Source organism: Candoia aspera, chromosome 2 (assembly GCF_035149785.1).
Source record: "Candoia aspera isolate rCanAsp1 chromosome 2, rCanAsp1.hap2, whole genome shotgun sequence".
In the NCBI taxonomy this organism is placed as follows: domain Eukaryota; kingdom Metazoa; phylum Chordata; class Lepidosauria; order Squamata; family Boidae; genus Candoia; species Candoia aspera.
The window spans coordinates 239,147,185-239,167,855 of NC_086154.1; the positions used below are offsets into that span (position 1 = coordinate 239,147,185).

The window sequence follows — 20,671 nt, forward strand, 5'->3', positions numbered from 1 at the left end:
TCAGTTTTCCTGCAGAACAGCTTACCTCATTCAGCAGGTAGCATTTGAAGAGGTCAGGAAACCAGCCCCAGTATATGCAATTGCATCCGGATCCAACTCATTGAGCTGTAGGATGTCATCAATTTTCACTCTTCCCTGCAGCCCCTTCTCTACCAGGAACTGCTGGGGATCCCTCCAGAAGAGCGTGGTAGACTTGCCCCCAAGTTCCATTCCCATTCCTGTTCCCGTTCCCATTCCATTGATGGACCAGTGGATCAAAAGCCTTCTATCAGTAGAGATACCAATTAAGAACAAACCATTGCTTTGATATTCTTAAAGTTGTGTTTAAGCCTATTACACGCTTGTTAAAATACTTTGTGTGTGTGTAGATATATATAATTTTATTGAGAATTTTAAACAAGAAGACTAATACAAACTAAAACAGCAAAAAAGAAAAAGAAAAAAAACTAAAGATCCAAAAAGCAAAGGAGTAGCAGAAGAATAGAAAAGAAAGAAAAAGATATAAAGTGGCTTCCGATCTTTACAGCAGTTGTAACTACAATTATAAATTGGCCTCTCTCTCTAAAGTTATATTGTGACTCTCTTCTTTTCATAATCTATCCTATCTAAAATCAGAAGTTCATTTTTTTTCTCTTTTATGCAAAAAGCCCATAAAGGGTTTCCAGTCACCAATAAATGTAGGTAGTGAGTCAGAGGATTTTAAAGATTAACATTCAACTGAAACCAGAACTTTTCCTCTTGGGACTGATGGATAAACAGTTGGAGAAAAGGTCATGGAACATTGTTTTTATATATAACTGCAGCAAGATTATTATACGCACAAAGATGGAAAGATTTGGCAATACCTACAATAGAGGATGGTTGGTAAAGATGACAGAACTCACTGAAATGGCCAGACTGACTTGTTTGGTTAAAGACAGTATCTATGCTTGTCAAAATACTTTCCTGAGAAGATAAATGCTATACATGATTTTGAAAGTCTCTAAACAAATGAACATTCATAAGAGAACTTACTAATGCTAAACATATCTGCCTCCAGCATAAGCCTCATAGAAAAACCTTACGGTTAAAGCAAAAATGAATATGCTAGTCTATATAATATTCTTATTTAATCATGTGGTTATGTGTTTGCAAACAGTTGTTTAAAGGAATAGAAAAATATTGAAATATAACCTAGATACCAACACTACAGTTTGATTTATTTGCCAGCCCAATTTTATAGAAAGGATCAAATCAACTATGAAGAAATTTGGGTTTTCCAGCATAGCAAGCGCGGGGTCCAGGAGATGGGCCTTCTCGGCAGTAGCGCCCGCCCTTTGGAACATCTTGCCCCTGGAGGTGAGATTAGCCCCATTGCTCCTAGCCTTCCGGAGGAAGTTGAAGACCTGGCTCTGCCACCAGGCTTGGGGCAGGGAGGAGAATCGACATACTTGGGGTTGGCTAGTGCCTTGAAGTGCCCCTCCTACATAATGACTGAAGGAGATCACAGCCATCTGGATTTTATGAGCTGGGGTAGTTAAGAAATTGTTTTAGAGGGATTTTATTAGAATTTTATTGTATATTTATTGTTCTGTATTGTAAACCGCCCAGAGTCCCTCCGGTCGGAGGAGATGGGCAGTGACAAATTCGATAAATAAATAAATAAAAAGCTTAAAGCAGTGGTTCCACTGGAACTGAGACTAATTACATGTGATCTGGTTAATATATACTGTCCAATGATTTAATTTCAACATTAAATCTGTGAACAATATGAAGGAATCTAAAGCATCAAAGGTTCTGGCTAAATGAGTATTGTGTGATACTCATCAAATAATGTGATTCCACACCTTCTTGTATTTAGCCTGGCTTACAATAAAATGTAACTTCATAATGCTATGCCTAGTCAAGACAAAGTTTGACCATTTAATTATCTTAAATGGGCTAAAAGCAAGTAAAACATGCCTTCTTAAAATGCTTTTCACTTATTATGGAAGGCAGGAGATGTTTCCTCTGTTCTGTGTAAGGAATCGCTGATAATGAAAACTGAGAGCTTTACATAAAAGAAATGACAACTATTTTTATCAAGGAAGAGTTCCAACACTTCACTCATTCTATCGCAACGAGACTGTCAGCAATCTGGATGCTCAGGTGTATCATCCACTGCCTACAAGACTAAGGATGATGGAAGTGAATAGGATGAGATGATAAGCACTTGCTTTAACATTACAGTACCTATTGAGTTCATGGCTCTGGAAGCTTTGAACAGAGCATCTCTTTGGTCATACCTCTCCTTTTTTAATGTGTTCATCAGTTTTGATGAACTTCCATGAAGGAACTTATATGTTTGATCTAATTATGAAGGCAAGTTTGAAGTAATGACTAAATTTCCTATTTTTCAGAAATAGAGATTTAAAATTTGCTTGTTTCATCATCCTAACAGTCCCAGTTGTCCTAACTACAACTTGAAAGCATCTCAACCCATGCTCAAGCTTGATTTCAGTATTGGCAGCCTATTCCCACCCTTCCATCTAAGTCTATGGTTGGATTCACAAATTATGCTAAGCTATAACATAATATGTTTATTTTTAGGTTAGTATGGCATACAGACCCAATCACTGGCTGTTTATAAGCCATGGTTTATGGTTAGCACCATGTAAGAAACAGCCCACTATAGTTTGTTCAATCAACTGCTAAAAAGGCATGGCACAGTATGATTGCTTCGATTGGTATCAGTATGATGAGTTATCTCAGATGGAACTGAATGTAGACCTAAACTTCTCTCCCCCAGCTTTTTGTTGTTGTGGATGCCACCCTCCCTTCTGAGTTCTTGAGAACTCAAAAGTGGCACTCATTTGTGATCCTGAACTGGCTTAATAAAATGCTTTGTCCTAATACAGTTGTCAGAGTTTTGCTGTGGCTAACTTGGTTTCCTTTGCTTTTTGTTTTAAATTTGTGCCCAAGAGCATCAAACTCTGCATGTTAGAAGCTGTTGACCACTATAGTTTCCCTTAGAACCATGCAATGTATTACTTTTTATTGGTCAATGTATTTCCATGAGAGCACTCAAGGTGGCCTATGCAGGATTCCTATGTAGGTTCCCAGCTAGGCCCTTACCAGAATCATATTCAGCAAGGTTACCTATATCACGTGTCTTCAAGCCACATTCTTCTAATACATGCACTGTTGCAAAGTCTATGTGGCATTACAAATAATGTACCAAAAATTACTGCAATACTGTAATGGTATGTGGGAATGACCTTGGGAGACAGGGGGAAAGAGATGCTGCCTAGGGAATGATCAGATAAGAAAGGGCATAGCCTGCAGCTGCATAATGGGAGGAGAAAGCAACTCAGAAGGGAATCAGGCTGTAAAAGAGATGGCAGGAGATTTGTACTTTCAGACTCGTGAGATTCTGTTAATGTAGCCTTACAATAAAGTAGAATTAGCTCATCTGGTCGTGTTTCCTGTCCAGTCTACCTGGGAAGGCTGGCAAATACTTTTCCAAAATAAGGACTTAAAATATTGACTGCCCATCCTTTAAATTTATTACCATGGATTTCTTAAAAAAGAAAATGATGGAAAAGGAATAAAGAGCAAATGTATCAAATAATTTTACAAAGGCATGCAACAAGAAATAATTCATTAACCATGTATAATCAAAGGACTATTTGCCAAATGCAAGCTCAAAAGGAAACCAAATTCCCATATCAAAATGAAATTGAGATTGGATAATAATGAATCTCTATTATCACAATGTAATAAACCTACTGGGTCTCTAATGCTAGCTGAAAACAATTCAACTGACTTCAATTAACTTTCTAATTTTTCTAGCATCCAAAGGTCAGGCCCACAAGGAGTACATATAAATTTAACTAAAGCCCCTCCTCCCTCACATTTGGCCACCAAGGGAAAGATGACATTGACCAGATATTACAGAGGAATAGCATATGAGCATAGTATGAGATTCCATTGCATTTCATCTGTACAGCTTATATAATTATTTCCTATCCCATTTCATGGGAAGGATGGAAAATGCTTCAAAGTGGATTATTGGAAAAATCAGCTTGTAGTGCTTGCTGTTTCCCTAGCAAATAATCTTTCTCAATTTACTGGTTCTGAATTTTATATACAGAGCATAGTCACAGTATAACCCAGTTCACATATCATACTTGGTAGCAGTATGGAAGTGATTTGCCATTGCTACTGCCTTCTTCCAGAATATTATTAACTTCCTTGTCTAGCCTACAATCATGCCTCTGGGAATTCTTAATGGTCACCCATTCAAATACTAACCAGGTCCAACCCTTCTTAGTTTTTTCAATTTAACCAAGGTCAACTAAGAGTTACCATCTGCTGTAGAAACTACTTTTACAGAAAGAATTATAAGTCATAGTTATAAGATGAGTAGGTTACCTGATAAAATATGGATGGCATGGTGTTACTGTCATAATTAAGGAGCCATTTTCGCATGGAACTTTCCTGCTTTACTTCAGTGATGACTGTCTGGAGAAATCACAGTTCTCCTAACCCCATGGTTCCCAAGCAACATGGGAAGCAGTCATGCCCAGCTAACTCCACACTGTAGGAGGTAGTGGTGGGTGATGATGGGAGAATGCTAAAGGTATACAGCATTATGTGTCCCATTAGAAGTGTGAATAAAGTTTATTTTTAATTCTTTATAAGCAAGAGGTACATCACTGAAGACTCAAGACTGATTGAGGAAGTAATTCTTCACATCTAGCATTCTGAGTATAATGTATGATGTTAGCCACCAGCTTAGCCAGCTTTAAAGGAAGATACTGTATGAAAAATTCATGTGAGATAAAATTATTGGCTTCTAATCAGGTATATATTACACTTAATATCAAAAGCCATATGCCTCTGAATGGTGGTTGCTGAACAGCATTACTGCCTTCCCATCATATTGTGAGCCTCCCAAAGGAACTGATCAACAACTTGAAAAAAACGACTTGGCTCATGTCTTGCAGAGTTCTTATATCCTTAAGTGGTAACGTATTAGAAAGACATCTGAATGTGCCCACAAACAAAAGTTTTTGTGCAGCAAAAAATGCCACCATTTCCAATGCTAGGTAAAAGAAAACTGATGCCAGAGTCACTACAAAAAATGCTGATTGGGAGAGAGCAGTGAAATGCACCGTTTTTTAAATTTGCTGACTTGACCATCTTTTCAACCAGCCACTAGGCTTAACTAAAAACCATTTCTATGACAAGATAATAAACCTAAAAGAGAAGAATCCTAAAGGTTTTTTTTAACTGCAGGCAACCACTATTCATTTAAGACATATAAAACCATACCAACTAAACATTGCACTATAGGCCTATATGCATATTCCACATAATTTCACATAGCTTCAGTCATAAAGCCTGGAAGGTGGGTGGATGGGTTCTCAAGATCAAACTTCAGCATGAAAAAAATCTTGTGAACTTTTTTTTTTGTTTGCTTCAGTTGTAACACAGATATAAAATACTGGCTTTTTTTATCCAGCCAGGTAAGATTAATTATGCAGCATTCAGCTAGTGTAAAAAAAAAAAAAGCATTTTAAATCCCCACCCCCCAGCTTTGGTGATAAAGAATGAGGTATTCAATTAAAACAGGTTAAATTTATTTATTGCTTGCTGTAGCATTCCTAGATGAACTATCTCCCTGCCTGGAAAATAAGGCGTCTTCTACTGACCAAGTGCCTAACTTACTCTACCGTTGTATGTATAGTTATTTCTAAACTCCCTCAGAGTTAATGAAGGGCTTTAATTTTGTGTAGCTGGGAACCTCTCAGCTAGCAAGCACATTGATCATTTTTTAATCTTCTCTTTCTGCAAGCTAGGCATGATCCCTAGAAATCTGGCCCTTTCCATCTTTGGTGATATTTCCTTCACCCTAAAATGCTGCAATGGCCTTTATCCAGTCTTGATCCAGCAAATCTTCAACAGTCAAACCGTCTAAATCCATTTTGGTTCATAGCCAACTTCTCCAAAACTCCATCCTCATATCTCCCTTTCTCCCAGCTAATCAGACCATTATCACTTCCTTTTTCTCCCCTGGAGAAAACATTTATGTCTGTGAAATTGCTTATCTGTTTTGCTCCTTGCTATTTCTCAGACTGAGCTTATCACTTCCAGGTACATCATGGAAGATCACGTGAGAGGATGACAGAGAGAGATAACTTCTCCATTCTGTCATACTTTCCGTCAGCCCCTCTAGATAGATCAGACCAGAAAATCCACTCCACAGGCAGACTGGAATTTTATTTTATTGAGATAGGCTATAATAGAAGCTTGTAAGTCTCACTGTGCTGCTCCTCCCCACCTTCTTATACTTCAGTGAATTGGGGAGACATTTGCCTGAGATACTAACAAGTACCAATCGAAGTAAATATTTGTAGCTCAGGGTTGAACTGTGGAGTCCTTGGTGCTCTCTGAGCCTTGTTGTTTTCTTGCAGACGTTTCATTGCCAGACTAGGCAACAACTTCAGTGCAAAGAGGGAGCGGGCCTTCCTCTCAGTTTATATACTGTGGCTTGCCCTGCTTGTGTTGGTAGGGGTATCTAACATCTCAGAAACCACCAACAGACTGTTACAACCACATGGCATCACCGTAGCACATAAACCAACTAAAACTCTTCAAAACATCCTAAGAAACCCAAAAGACCCAATAGCCCAAGAAGAAAAAACAGGAGTTATTTACAACATACAATGCAAAGACTGTAACAGCCACTATGTAGGACAGACAGGCAGAAGACTAGCAGAGCGCATCCACGAACACCAACTAGCAGTCAGAAGACACAATGAGAACTCCTTAATCTCACAACACATGGACAGACTCAACCATTCTTTCAACTGGGAAACTGTGAGCATCCTAATCCAAGCCAAATCCAAAAACGCCAGAGAATTCCTGGAAGCCTGGCACTCAGACAAAGCAGCCATCAACAGACACATAGAGGTAAACAACATTTACATACCATTCAAAAGAGACAATAGAAAAGCCAAAAGACCAGTACACTCCCTTGCCAGCAATCAACACCCAGATATGCAAAAATCAACACAAGGATTAACACCAGATGAACCATCGAACAGCACAATACACCCTAATCAAGGAACTATTAACTCAGGCAATCAACCAAGCAGCAAGCAACAGCCCAATCAAAGAACTCCCAAGGAGAGAACAACACCCCTACCAACACAAGCAGGGCAAGCCACAGTATATAAACTGAGAATAAGGCCCACTCCCTCTTTGCACTGAAGATGTTGCCTAGTCTGGCAATGAAACGTCTTCAAGAAAACAAGGCTCAGTGAGCACCAAGGACTCCAACATACTAACAAGTATTATCTTCTTTCCCAGGACCTGAAGAATGCTTCGGTCCCCTTTGCCTAGGAAACAGTTCTTGCATAGTTCTACCAAGGTCACTGGCCTTATTCTTTACACCTTCTTTCCAATGTGACTTTAAAAAGAGAAAGAGATGATAGAAGCTTTTTCTGAAATATGCTTCTCAGTATTTTGTCATAAGCAGAAGCAAGTTTGTTCCTTCACAGTTTCATAGTATTGTTCCTATTACATTTCAAGGATATTGGAGGTTCAAATTGGTGTCTGATAGTTTATTTTTTTATGGATATAGAATAGAATAAATAAATTCTTATGGGGTTAGATTGCTCACTGAGATTGGGCAATACAAACCTATTAGTTCACCATCTATACTGGTTGCCAGGCTATTTCCAGGGTCAGTTCAAAGTGCAGTTTTTGACCTTTAGAACCAGGTTACCTGAAGGAGCATCTTCTTCCATATATACCTACTTACATTTTTAATGAGCGTCTCCTCCAGGTCCCTCACCAAAGGAGGTGAGATGGGTCTCTACAAGGGAGAGAGACTTTTCTGAAGTGGCACCCTATTTACTGAATGCCCTCCCAGAGAGGCTCAACCAGCATCCACTTTAGCATCCTTTCAGCACCAGGTGAAGACCTTTATATTTTTCCAGACTTGTAAATTATATTTTAATTGTATCCTAATTATATATTTATTCATAATGTTTTCAGTTCTGATGACTGCCTTACTGCTGCTTAGTTTGTATGATAGCTTGATTTTGTAATTTATTTGACTTTACTGCATATGTTTTAACATGAATCAGATTTTTTCTTTTTTTTTTATGTGTTTATTGCAGACACACTAGAGAGATATTAGGTGATTTAAAGATGTTCATAAATAAATAGGCCTATAACTGGAATAGTCTAAACCAAATGAAAATTTACTGGGGGCAGAAGGGGAATAAAATAATAGATAAATACACAATTTTTATAATCACAGTCCTACATTTTGCCAAGGACAAGAATCACATCTCTGTCCCACACTATAGTAATACATCTCAGGCATGGAAAAAATTAGATAGTATGTCTGAATTCATGAATTAGCCATCCTTGGTCAAGAGAAGAATAGTGCACAGCTTCTGTTTAATTGGACATTGAAGGTGCAGCCAAAATACCATTATGAAGCCTTGTAAACAGCAGTTTGACCAATTACATTAATATGTACAAAAATTGCTGAACGCATCCAGTTACATATAAGTGACTGTATAACCACAGTGAAATAATATCTGAAAGCCTTTGGAATTATTATCTATCTTAAAATGCATTAACGTAAGTTACAGTTTCATATTCTTTTAAAGGTTTCCAGTTTATTTTAATTCATATTCATAAGATACCTTTTCCTTTTAATGAATGCACTGTAAACTGGACTTAACTCCAGGTAGCTCCTCATAGCAAAAGATGATGAAGACTTCTTTATTCTTTTTTCTGAATTACAAAAAAGTTATCCTCTAAATAACTCAAAACATTGCACAAGGAATTGACAAAAGAATCACACACGTTTTAGTGACCTAACACTTATGCCACACTGGTTTAATGATAAATTCAGAGGTTGAGAGTGTCACATCCTGGCCACCTGGCCATTCTTCTCTTACTAGTCTCTTTCATAAAAAGGCCTCTTCACCAGTTCAGTCAGAGGCCCTTAGAAAAGGACTGAAAACGTCTCACCCTTAACTAGCTGATGGATAAATTAGGTTCTAAAAGTGAACACTATCCAGTTGCTGAGAATTCTATAACTATTCTGTTCTGTAAATCATTAAAAAACGAAACTGGGCAGAATCTTGCTTTCTGGTGAGGTGGGCTGCCAGGAGCTCGATAATTTGACTCTAAGAGTGAAAAGCTATTGTACTTGGAGGATGGGAAACTACTTGACAGAGAACGATCCATTTGAGCTTCAGTATGATGGACTCCTGTTAAACAAAAGACCCCACAAGGATTTGGACTTGGATCCTGGGTAGCTAAAAACTGCTGGCTAACAGCCCAAATATGATCAATTAGGAGGTGCTAACAATAAAAGAGGCACTTTTTAAGGAGCCAGTCTTCTTTGAGAAGATTTACAAGAAGGAACATCAGAGATAAAATAAAGGAGAATCAGACTGATAAGAAATAAAACTATGTTCTAAGTGCTAGGAATCCAGCATCAAAGGAGATGGGAAAGAAGAAAAAAAGATAAAGAATGAAGAAAAGCTTTCCTTTCAGTTTTTCCCTTCTTTAAAGTTGGCACTCCAAAATTTTGAGCAGAGTGGCAACTCCTGTGTATTGCAATTAAATTGTGTGATATTGTAGATTGTTGCAAACAAAATGAATAAGGGCAGATGGTATAACAGGCGAGCAATAATTCACTCCCTTAGCCAACTTTTGGATTGTTAAGTCCATAACAGCAACTTGAGAGAAAATATTTGCCTGGTTTGGTAGATGCAAGAGGATTAGGTTAACCTTTAAACATCCTACTATGTCAATGATATTGGTTAGGTTGAAAAAATTATTGGATGCAATTTTGAATTTTCTCTTTTCAATTTTTTAAAAAAGCAGTATTTGCCCCTTATTGAATCTTGGAAAGCTACCTACAATTGTCAGGGAGGATTGCAGAAGTGATCACATTTGTTAAACTATTAATCAGTCAGAGATAATGCATCATCCACAGACTATGTCAAGGTTAAAAGGTACTAAATGCAACTTATTTGTACTGAGAAGGTAGCAGCAGAAGATGAAGACCCCCCTGACCTAGTTCTTTTAAAATTCTTCCCCAAATACAGTAAAAAGAAATCCTCATATATTAGAGGCACTAAAAAGTACATTGTCAATAGCTGCATCAGCAACAGAATCAAAAGTGATTGTAGCAACAAAAAATGAGGATAAGCAAACAATGCCAAATAAAGTAATTAACAAAACGTTGAAGCAATGTGTGAATAGATCAAGAGCTCCAGCAAATAAAAAAAGGAAACATAAAAGCCCATTACAATCTAGTGTGTGGGGTGATGGGGGGAATACTTTAGTCTGGTCCATTAACCAGCAATTTGGGTTACAAGAAAGGATTGTTGGAGCTATAAGATAACGTTAGAGGCCTGTTGTACTTGGGGGGAAGATAGTTTTGGAGTATGAGCATGTATGGGAGAAACGGGGAGTTGAAGACACCACCATTTCATTTAGTAACAAACAGACTACCCAGCTTCCTATTGTGTTAATGGACCATTTGTGATGCAGCAGAGCCTGATAAGCCTACTGACATATAGATGGATGGATGGATGGATGGATGGATGGAGATGGAGATGGAGATGGAGACAGAGACAGAGACAGAGACAGAGAGAGATAGATAGATAGATAGATATAGATAGATAACGTATGCCCAGAAACAGCCTCGCAAAACGAATGATTCTCAGTTTCACACTGCCCATTTACAATGACTTCCTGGAATATTAAAGGATGCAAACCAAAACAAAGCAATGCTAATTTTACCAGCTATCTGTCCAAGTTTGCTTGTTTATTTATTTATCAAATTTATCACTGCCCATCTCCCCCACAAGGAGGGAATCTGGGCGGTTTGATGTGGTATAGTTTGATGTGGTGTATGTGATATGGGTAGAGATGATTTCAGATGGATATTACAGGTAGTCCTTGCTTACCAACTGTCTTGTTTAGTGACCATTCAAAGTTTCAACAATGTGAGAAAACCAGCTTTGCAACCAATCCATGCATTTATGACCGTCACAACATCCCACAGTCACCATTTGCATGCATCCCAACCAGATTACAACAAGTAGAATTAATGGAGAACGTGGAAGTAAAATTGTAAGTCATGCTCAAGTGATGTTCCACTTAGTGACCATGCTGACTTGCTTAACAACTGAATGTGAAGTGACACGGTAAGTCCCTCACAGTCATGTGATTTTCCGCTTAACGACAGTGTTGCTTGGTGACAGAGTTGCCAGTCGCAATTGTGGTCGCTAAGTGAGCACTACCTGTATAAAGCTATTTTTCTAGGAAAATGAAATTGGTAAGGAAACAGAGACTAAATTTTCCTACAATAGAATTTTGAATAAAATTCACCCCATAGAGAATTCTACCAAAACAAATCCCATATTCTTTAATAAGGCCTGTAAAGAATCTTAAAAATGATACAATATCACATCCTATTTAAATACGAGTACATTAATTTAACTGTGTTTTGAGTTAGATACTCAGAGCTCAGTGTTGAATAACAATATAATCCCTGACAGAATCTTCATGACTTAACCTTCATGATATCAAGAGTGATAATGTTAGAGTTCTAATACCTCTATATTTCTATCCATATGATAGAAAGAGTGGTGGGAGGAACAAGCAAATATGAAACATGTGAGCCTCCCAGAGTCATTGAGAGTCAGGCGCCATACAAGTTTAATTGATTATGATTATGAGTGGTTTATGCAACTTTCTCAGTCATAATGTGGCCTAGTTTTGGTTTGGAGTATTGTGTAAACCCAGCCCTTCTGGCTTGCAAACCATGGGGTATAACCCCAGCTTTTAGAGAGAGAGAGAGAGACAGACAGACAGACACTCAAGAAGCAGTAATTAACATCTGGTAACTGCTTGCAATTCTTTTTCATAAACTACTGTTCTAGAACTATCATCAGATAATTATATCAGTGATGAGTTTTTCTCAGGCCTAGCCCAAGAACAACAAGGAAGCAATCCAGCCAAACTTCAGTTCTTTATTTGCTCACACCGTATAGACAGAATCTTGCCAGACTAAACTGACTCTACTCTAACCTAAAGGGAAATAACCTGGAAGGCTCTAGGGCACGGCTACTCTGAATCTCTTTGTCTTCCCATGGTCCAGCTCCAGACTGTATTGTCTCTTGTCTTGCCCCCCTCCTTGGAATGTGCTCCCTCCTTCCTGAGAACCGTAGTCCATCACAGTTTTATTCACATATTAATGCTAAAGCCAGGTTTTCACCTAATGCTGTACTGCACTGTGGTTTTAGATTATGGTATTGTTGGCAGCTTATTGCTTAGCATGAAGAAATTCAGACATTTATTATTTAATAAATAATCAATACTTATGCAAACCATAGTTCAAATAGTTTAGAAAGATTTTTAAAAACCTTAGTTTTTATAAGAAGCATAAATTATACGTTCTAGGCACCACCTTACAAAGGCACAGTTTCTTCATGCATCTGCCACTCTTGTAGGTGATTCACTGGAAGTAAGAAAATATGCCTGCTGTTTAATTATAGACAAATATATAAAAGGCTTGTAATTGATTAATCTAGTCAATTAATCTACAAAATGTTGTAGCCTACATTTAAGAAACAGAATATAAAAACAGGCAAGGCATAAATGAAGCATGCACCCCAAGTGTCACTAAAAAAAATTCCTAAACCATAATGCAGTTGGATGACTGGAACGTAGAATTCAGTGAAAATGAATCACCATGATTAAAGTTAGTTTCTATCATGCTATTTCTGAAATAAATAATATTCTTACAATCAAATAAGGGAAGGTGAGCATTCACTGTGATAACTAAACATAATGTAATTTTCAATTTAATTATTCTCTTCTAGGGATGACGGTGGGGAGATAATAATTGAAACTTTATGCTTATTACTACTCACTAAAGTACATTTTCCTTCCTTGACAAGAAGGCTGTCAAAACAAATAATTATGGAAATGCTCAAAATAGTTTGAAAGAAGACAGGAGCTGTCACAAAAAGTTTCTTCTTTTTAACATTTCACCTTGTATCCAACTGTGCAATTCAAAAGCCACTTAGTTTTTATTACTGCATAGCAAACACACAGCACATTAGAAATGAAAAGTAGTTATTTACTGTACTTTCTATTTTCAGCCATTTTCAGACCTCCCACACCAGCTAAGAAACATACTAATGAATTCAGTTTCATATTAAAATCTACCTCCTGAGGACTTTTTCATTTAAAAAAACAGTTTTGGGGGAAAAAACCCAACAGAGTATTTTTACTATAATAAGTTCACTAGTCTTTAACTCACCAGCATTTGGCTTACCATATTCCAGTGAGAAACAGGAAGTCTAACTTAATGTAACATAGAAAGACCTGTCAAAAAACCCAGGAGACTTTTATTTAGACAGAGGTTAAGGCTCAAGATGCATGGAGGGAGCAGAGGTAACCAAGAACAGAGACATGAAGAATGAGATAGGATGCCAAATCTTTTGCCTCTGACCACTTCTCAACTCCAAATAAATCTCAACCTCGTGGTGATCAACAGGGGTAACATGCATTCTTGGAGCTCCAGGGAATTACTGTTATCATCATCATCATCATCATCATCTAGATGGAACCCATTTGGCCAATTGTCTCTGTAACGTGGACTTCACAATTAAAAAAAAAAGATACAAGGAAAAAAGCTACAAAGTATGTTCTCCTTAAGTTAACAGCTCATGAAAAGATATTTGTAACAGCCACCCCAAACCCGGCACCCTCCAAATGTGCTGGAGAACAGTTCCTACCACTCCCAGCCCTTATGGTCACAGGCTACAGGGAGTGGATATACTGAGAGTAGGAGACCAATATATCTAAAGGGTTCATGCCAGAGGAAGGTACTTTATGCTAAAACACAGAAGAAAATTAGAATTGAACACATCCAATATGATTCCTTGGAATCATACTGAAATTTATCTATTTATCTATCTATCTATCTATCTATCTATCTATCAATCATATTTTTATTACCGCCCATCTCCCCCACTCAGGGGACCCTGGGCGGTTCACAATAAAACAATTTAAAATTCAATAAAATCATAATAATATCGGTAATCAATAAATATAAATATAAAATATAATGAAGTAACGGCAGATCTAATTCCACCCAAAGGGGACAAGACCGGTTCCAGCAGTACTAGGGAACCAACCAACCCCAAGAGTAGCTCTTCCTCTCCCTACTCCAAGCATGGTGGCAAAACCAGTTCTTCAACCGTTTCCTGAAGTCATGAGGGAGGGGGCTAACCTCACTTCCGGGGGAAGGGTGTTCCAAAGGGCGGGAGCTGCTGCAGAGAAGGCCCACCTTCTGGACCCCACCAGATGGAATTCTCTTGCAGACGGGGTCCGTAGCATGGCCTCTCTGCATGACCGGGTAGGACGGGTTGATGTGATAGGGATGAGATGGTCCCTCAGGTACCAAGGACCCATGCCATGTAGGGCTTTAAAGGTAATAACCAACACCTTGAATTGGACCCGGAAGCAAACTGGCACCCAATGCAGCTCACACAGCAAGAGAGTAATATGTGCTGATCTTGAAACACCTAAAATAGCCCGCGCAGCTGCATTCTGGACCAGCTGTAGCTTCCGGATACTCTTCAGGGGTAGCCCCATGTAGAGCGTGTTACAGTAGTCTATATGGGAGATGACCAGGGCATGAGTGCCCATTCAAAGGGCCTCTTGCTCCAGGAAGGGGAGTAACTGGCGCACAACACGAAATTGCGCAAAGGCCCTTCTGGCCACAACTGCCACCTGCTCTTTGAGCAGGAGTCGTGAGTCCAAGAGGACCCCCAAGTTATGCACCGGATCTGTCTGGGGCAGTGCAACCCCATCCAGAACTAAAGGTGGCAAATTCCTAGGAGCCAAGGGGCCGTTAACCCACAGCCACTCCGTCTTACCAGGGTTCAGCTGAAGCCTGTTGTTCCCCATCCAGACCCCAACAGCCCCCAGGCACCTAGAAAGGGTAGCCACAGCATCACTTACTTCCTCTGGGATGGAGATGTATAGCTGAGTATCATCAGCATATTGATGATACCTCATCCCGTGGAGACGGATGATCTCACCCAGCAGTTTCATGTAGATGTTAAAAAGGAGCGGAAAGAGAACCGAGCCCTGCAGCACCCCACAAAGAAGTGGCTGTGGGCCCAATCTCTCCTCCCCTATTAACACCGACTGGGACCAGCCCTGGAGGAAGGAGGTGAACCAGCGCAAAACTACACCGCCCTCCCCCAACTCCCTGAGCCACCCCAAAAGGATACCATGGTCGATGGTATCGAAAGCCATGCTGGTTGCACAAACATTTCTTTTTCTTGCAATTTTCCCTTTTTATTTTAATTCTTCTGTTCCTTTTCTCTGGTTTTTCTTGATTTAATAACATTGCTATTTTTAGTGTGGCAGGTACCAGGAGAGAGACAGTGTTGGGGAAAACATTCCAAATGTCACTATCAGAGCTTTCCTCAATTCAGCACACTAAGTGTCACAATGACACTAAGCTATATTCAGTAATCTTGTTTGCTTGCTTGTTTTTGGCTTAGTGTAATGTATGAACCAACCATTCATCATTCATTCTAATTGCCAAGTCAATAGACTCATGGCATTTTACAGCAATCCAATAAAAAGCATACACCCAATTAAAACATCCACAGTGAGCATCATTTAAAATCAAAATTGTAACTAGTATGGAATAACAACAACAATAATAGTAATCATAAGAAAAATAAATAACTCAACCAAAGTACAAGATAAGTAAGTAAAACAGTTACATTTAAAATTTAAACACATAGACAATCAACTAGTCACCAAATGTTTACAGAAGAGTTCCATCTCAAGCAGTTTCAGCATACTTGAAGGATGCCAGATTTGGGAAGTATGCTGTTATGGATCCAGTACTCATCCATTAAGAGAGAGATCCTAATGTATTTTGGTCACCCTTTCCCATTCAAAACCTTTGCAACATTCATTCTTTCATTCATTTTTCAATTTCTATAGCCGCCCATCTCAGCAAGTGACTCTGGGCAGCTTACAACGATAAAAACCATAAAACAATTAAACGGTTACAATTAAAACGGTTACAATACAAAATAAATATACATGGCTGCCAAGTAAACAATGTAAGATGTTAATACAACCAAGAAACGGGACCATTACCACACTTTACAGTTTTTGTTTGTTTCTCAGGGCGCCTGCTTATTTACAGGGTGCATATATAGAACAGTGAAGATAAGAACAGGGGGACAAAGCAGGAAAAAAGCAAGTTTTTTTTTTATAAGCAGCTCATACAGTGATGTTTCCAGGAAAACAGTACTAAGTATATAGGCAAGATTTGGTGATGAATCTATCACAGCAATAAGTGAGACAATAGAATAAAGGCTCAATAAAATATAACTGACATTGCAGATCCCTTCCCTGTCTCCCAAAAAGTGGGAAGTGGGGGAGGATAATTTGTCACTCACCTCAGTGAAAGATGTGGGCAGGGAGATTTGCTATAGAACACCTTCAACAAGAAATATGGTCAAAAGCACCCCTCCCTTCAATAGCTGTCAAAGAGCATTTACTGTATCAGCAGTGTTGTCAGAGGCTGTCTAATACAGAAACCCAATCAATCTATCTGGCAGCCATTTTAGAAAAAAATAAGAAGTCTTAATAATAATATCAAGATACAAATGACCTGCCACACAGATTTAAACATGCCTTAGAGAAGGGGGTAGGAAAGGAATAGGTAATTTCTTTGGACTAGGCTTTTCCTTTCAGATATTAAGATCACTTATGCTTTAAGTTCAACAACAACGGTAACACCACCACACACACTCTCTTCCTATATATTCCAGCACCACTTTTCTCCAAGTCTTTTAGGACTAATGTATCTGGCAAAGAAGGAGCAGTATTGCCATTAGCTGTAAGCCATAAAGAATGCCACTTAATTATTCCAGACACTTCTAGCTTTAAGGGACCAGAAGAGGAAACTGGGAGAATCCAGCAAAAAAACCTCCCTGGAATTATAAGAAGAAATATAGGATCTTTTGGGGGCCCTCAAGGGCCAGAGATAGGTATGGAAGCCACGGAATGATCTTTATTGTTCCGATGAAAAATGATCATCACCTTGTGGTGGACACAAGGCTCAGTGGATAGAGCTGGAGTTCAGCCTGGGACGCTTCTTCCAATGATTTCAGGTAAGACAGAATTTCAGCCTCACATAATGCCCTTAAATGGTGTATTGCAGGCAGACTAATAAAAGTACAGTTGAAACAATCTACAGAGAGTACGTAATAACATCTTACCTCAACTGTAGGTGGATTGCTTCTTTTTTTTTTCATCCATGCTATGAAAATTAAAAACAAACAAAATCAAATATCTCCAGTTTTCTTCTCATAACTATATCAATAATATTTTATGAATTTATAAGCTTCCTTTCCATATAACTATTTGCTTAAGGTGATATACAAAAATATGGAAAAACATCAACAAACAATAACATCATTTCAATGTTGTCAGTAAAGTTAGCACTAATTTTAAAACAACCACGAAGCAACGTTATAAAATTCTAAATAAAAAAATAGAACATTTTTTTAACCCAGAACAAATCAGCCCTATCAGAAAAATTCCATCAGAATATTTCAAATGTTCTGTGTTCTTATAGAACAAAACTCAAAATGTTTGGACTTTTCTCCTAGATGGACCAATGGGAGTTTGAAACAAGCCCTTGCTTGCTCACTTTTTGCCTCAGGATCTCAAAAATATATGTGGCAGTAGTTCTTGTGAGTATTACCTACCATCCAACTTAGAGAAAAATGACCAAGGGAATTTTTTTTATTAAAAAAATGTATGGACAAAGCTGCAAGAAGCATGCTTATTTCTGCTTAACTGTTAACATTTTTCATTAACAAAAAATAAAACTCAATTCTTTGACCAACTTTACTATAGGTTTGGTGATGAGCAGCACTCAAATACAAACTACTACTCCATATAATACCATTTTGGGGATCTAGGACAACAAATAAAGGATCTTGAGTTTGTTTCAAGTTTCCCATTAGTCTTTCTAACAGAAAAGTCAAAATAGAAACTATTCAATTTCCTCACACCTTGCAGCAGTATCTATCTTTAAATCTGGAGCAATCTAAATCCTATTTTTTGACCTCCCAGAGTGAAAGGCATTTATAGCCACTGTTCTTCTTTATAAGATTAACCAGATAAACATCCTAGATAAGCTATCTCATTAGAAAGCTAGGGCAGCCTGACATGCGATAAGGAAGGATATTACCACACATCGTATGTAAAAGCGGTAAAAAGTGGTCAGGTACATACTGGAGCACTAATAGTAAAATGATGAGCAGGAAAAAAAAAAATCTATCGGCCTATTCTATAACTTTCTGGTGTTAGGCTAGATTGCTAAAGTGAGCCTGCCTCTTCTATTCAAGGCAAAAGAACTGGGCTCTAATGGAAGGGATTAACTTTCTCTTTTCATTTCAGGATTATTCTGTAAAATATGCCTCAATCAGATGTTCTTTGCTTTCCTAAGATTATGATAAATACTGATGTAGAAGAATTTGCTTATCAGATCATAGTTATAACTGATGTTATAGCAAAACTAATAATGGTCTTTTGGACAGTGTTGGCTACTTCTTTTTATTAAACATACTTTCCAAACACATTTAACTATTCCTGTCCCCACCTCCTGATTCCTCCTTGCTTTATTTACAGTCTTAACGAAGTATTGAGATGAATATATCATCATCATAATTTATTAGATTCATTATAGCCACCCGCTCCAAAATAATTGTGCTCATCCCTTATATAATTTTAGTTCAGTGTTTGTATCCTGTCTTTCTCTGAAATATCCTTCTTATAAAGTAAAACAAAGCATCTCTATATTAAAAGATAATCCTAATGATTAAATAACAATACATTATAAAACAATTATCTGCATTATGGCTTTATGCCAGGCAGGGGGTGTGCAGACCAGATTTTTATTTTTCTCCAGGTCACTGACAAATCTATGAACATGAGGAAGTTTATTGTATGTTTATTGATTTAGAAAAAACATATGTTAAGGTAAACAGGTTTGAATTATGGGATATTCTGTGTGAATAAGGAATTGAAATCTGCTGAATGCAATATGCTGTATCTGATAGAAGTAAAGATACGCATGAGAATAAATGGAATGCTTAGCAAATGGTTCAACACTCAGGAAGGAATAAAACAAGGATGTGTGACATTCCTTTAATGTATTTGTAGATAAATAAATAAAAAACATTAGTGGTGACATTTTGTTGGGTAAATGAATGTGTGTGTACAAATGTATGCAGATGATGGCATATTGTTTGAACCTGAATGATCTGTATGAATGTGATGAGTATGGATCTGAAAATTAATGTATCAAGGATCAAAGTATTTATGTAGGACAGGGAAAATGGAACAAATACCTGCATAATGATGGAAAATTAGAGCAAGTAGATGAATTTGTTTCTTGGTGGAATATGTACTACTGTAAATATGTATAAACACCAGTCAAAGCGAATATTTGTAGCTCAGGGATGAACTGTGGTGTCCTTGGTGCTCTCTGAGCCTTGTTGTTTTCTTGCAGACATTTAAATGCCAGGTGAGAGAACATCTCTGTTTATATACCGTGGTTTGTCCTGCTTGTGTTGGTGGAGGTGGTGTTCTCTACTTGGGAGTTCCTTGACTAAGCTGTTGTTTGTTGCTTGGTTGATTGACTGAGTTAATAGTTCCTTCATTAAGGTATAATGTACTGTTTGATTGTTCATCTGGCATTAATCCTGGTGTTTATCTTTGCATATCTGGTTGTTGATTGCTGGCAAGGAGGTGTTCTGTCTTTTGGCTTTTCTACTGTCTCTTTTGAATGGTATGTAAATGGTGTTTACCTCTATGTGTCTGTTGATGGCTGCTTTGTCTGAGTGCCAGGCTTCCAGGAATTCTCTGGTGTTTTTGGATTTGGCTTGGTTTAGGATGTTCACAGTTTCCCAGTTGAAAGAATGGTTGAGTCTGTCCATGTGTTGTGAGATTAAGGAGTTTTCATCATGTCTTCTGACTGCCAGTTGGTGTTCGTGGATGCGCTCTGCTAGTCTTCTGCCTGTCTGTCCTACATAGCGGCTGCTACAGTCCTTACACTGTATGCTGTAGATAACTCCTGTTTTTCCTTCTTGGGCTACTGGGTCTTTTGGGTTACTTAAGGTGTTTTGGTTTTGGTTGGTTTGTGTGCTATGGTGACATCATGTGGTTGTAACAGTCTGTTGGCAGTTTCTGAGGTGTTTCTGATGTATGGCAGTGTTATTCTTTTCATAGCTTCTATTGGTTGTATTGTAATGGGTTGAGTGGTCAGGCACCTTTTGATAAAGTTGAGTGGGTATCCATCTTGCTGGAAGATGCTGTATAGATGATCTGTTTCCTTTTTTTGGTGTTCTGGGTTGCTGCACTACTGGGGAGGAACAGAGGATGAGTTCAACTAGCCCCAGATGTGATGACGCAGCTAGCTCAAGGCCGAAAGGACAGCTAGCAGCCGATGGTGCTGGTGGTGAACAGTGAATCCGATGTTCTAAGGATCAACACACCGTTGGAACCTGGAATGTAAGATCTATGAGCCAGGGCAAATTGG

The 20,671-nt window shown here is 38.3% G+C and overlaps 1 protein-coding gene across 2 annotated transcripts in view; it reads right to left on the reverse strand.

Annotated features, from left to right (window-relative positions):
• NDUFAF2 (NADH:ubiquinone oxidoreductase complex assembly factor 2) overlaps window positions 1–20,671 on the reverse strand; it is a 64,606-nt gene that overhangs the window by 577 nt on the left and 43,358 nt on the right. For both annotated transcript variants that reach the window (XM_063295636.1, XM_063295634.1), the window contains one exon: window positions 17,340–17,380. In XM_063295636.1, the coding sequence (XP_063151706.1) occupies window positions 17,340–17,380 (41 nt within the window). The remainder of the gene's footprint in view (window positions 1–17,339; window positions 17,381–20,671) is intronic.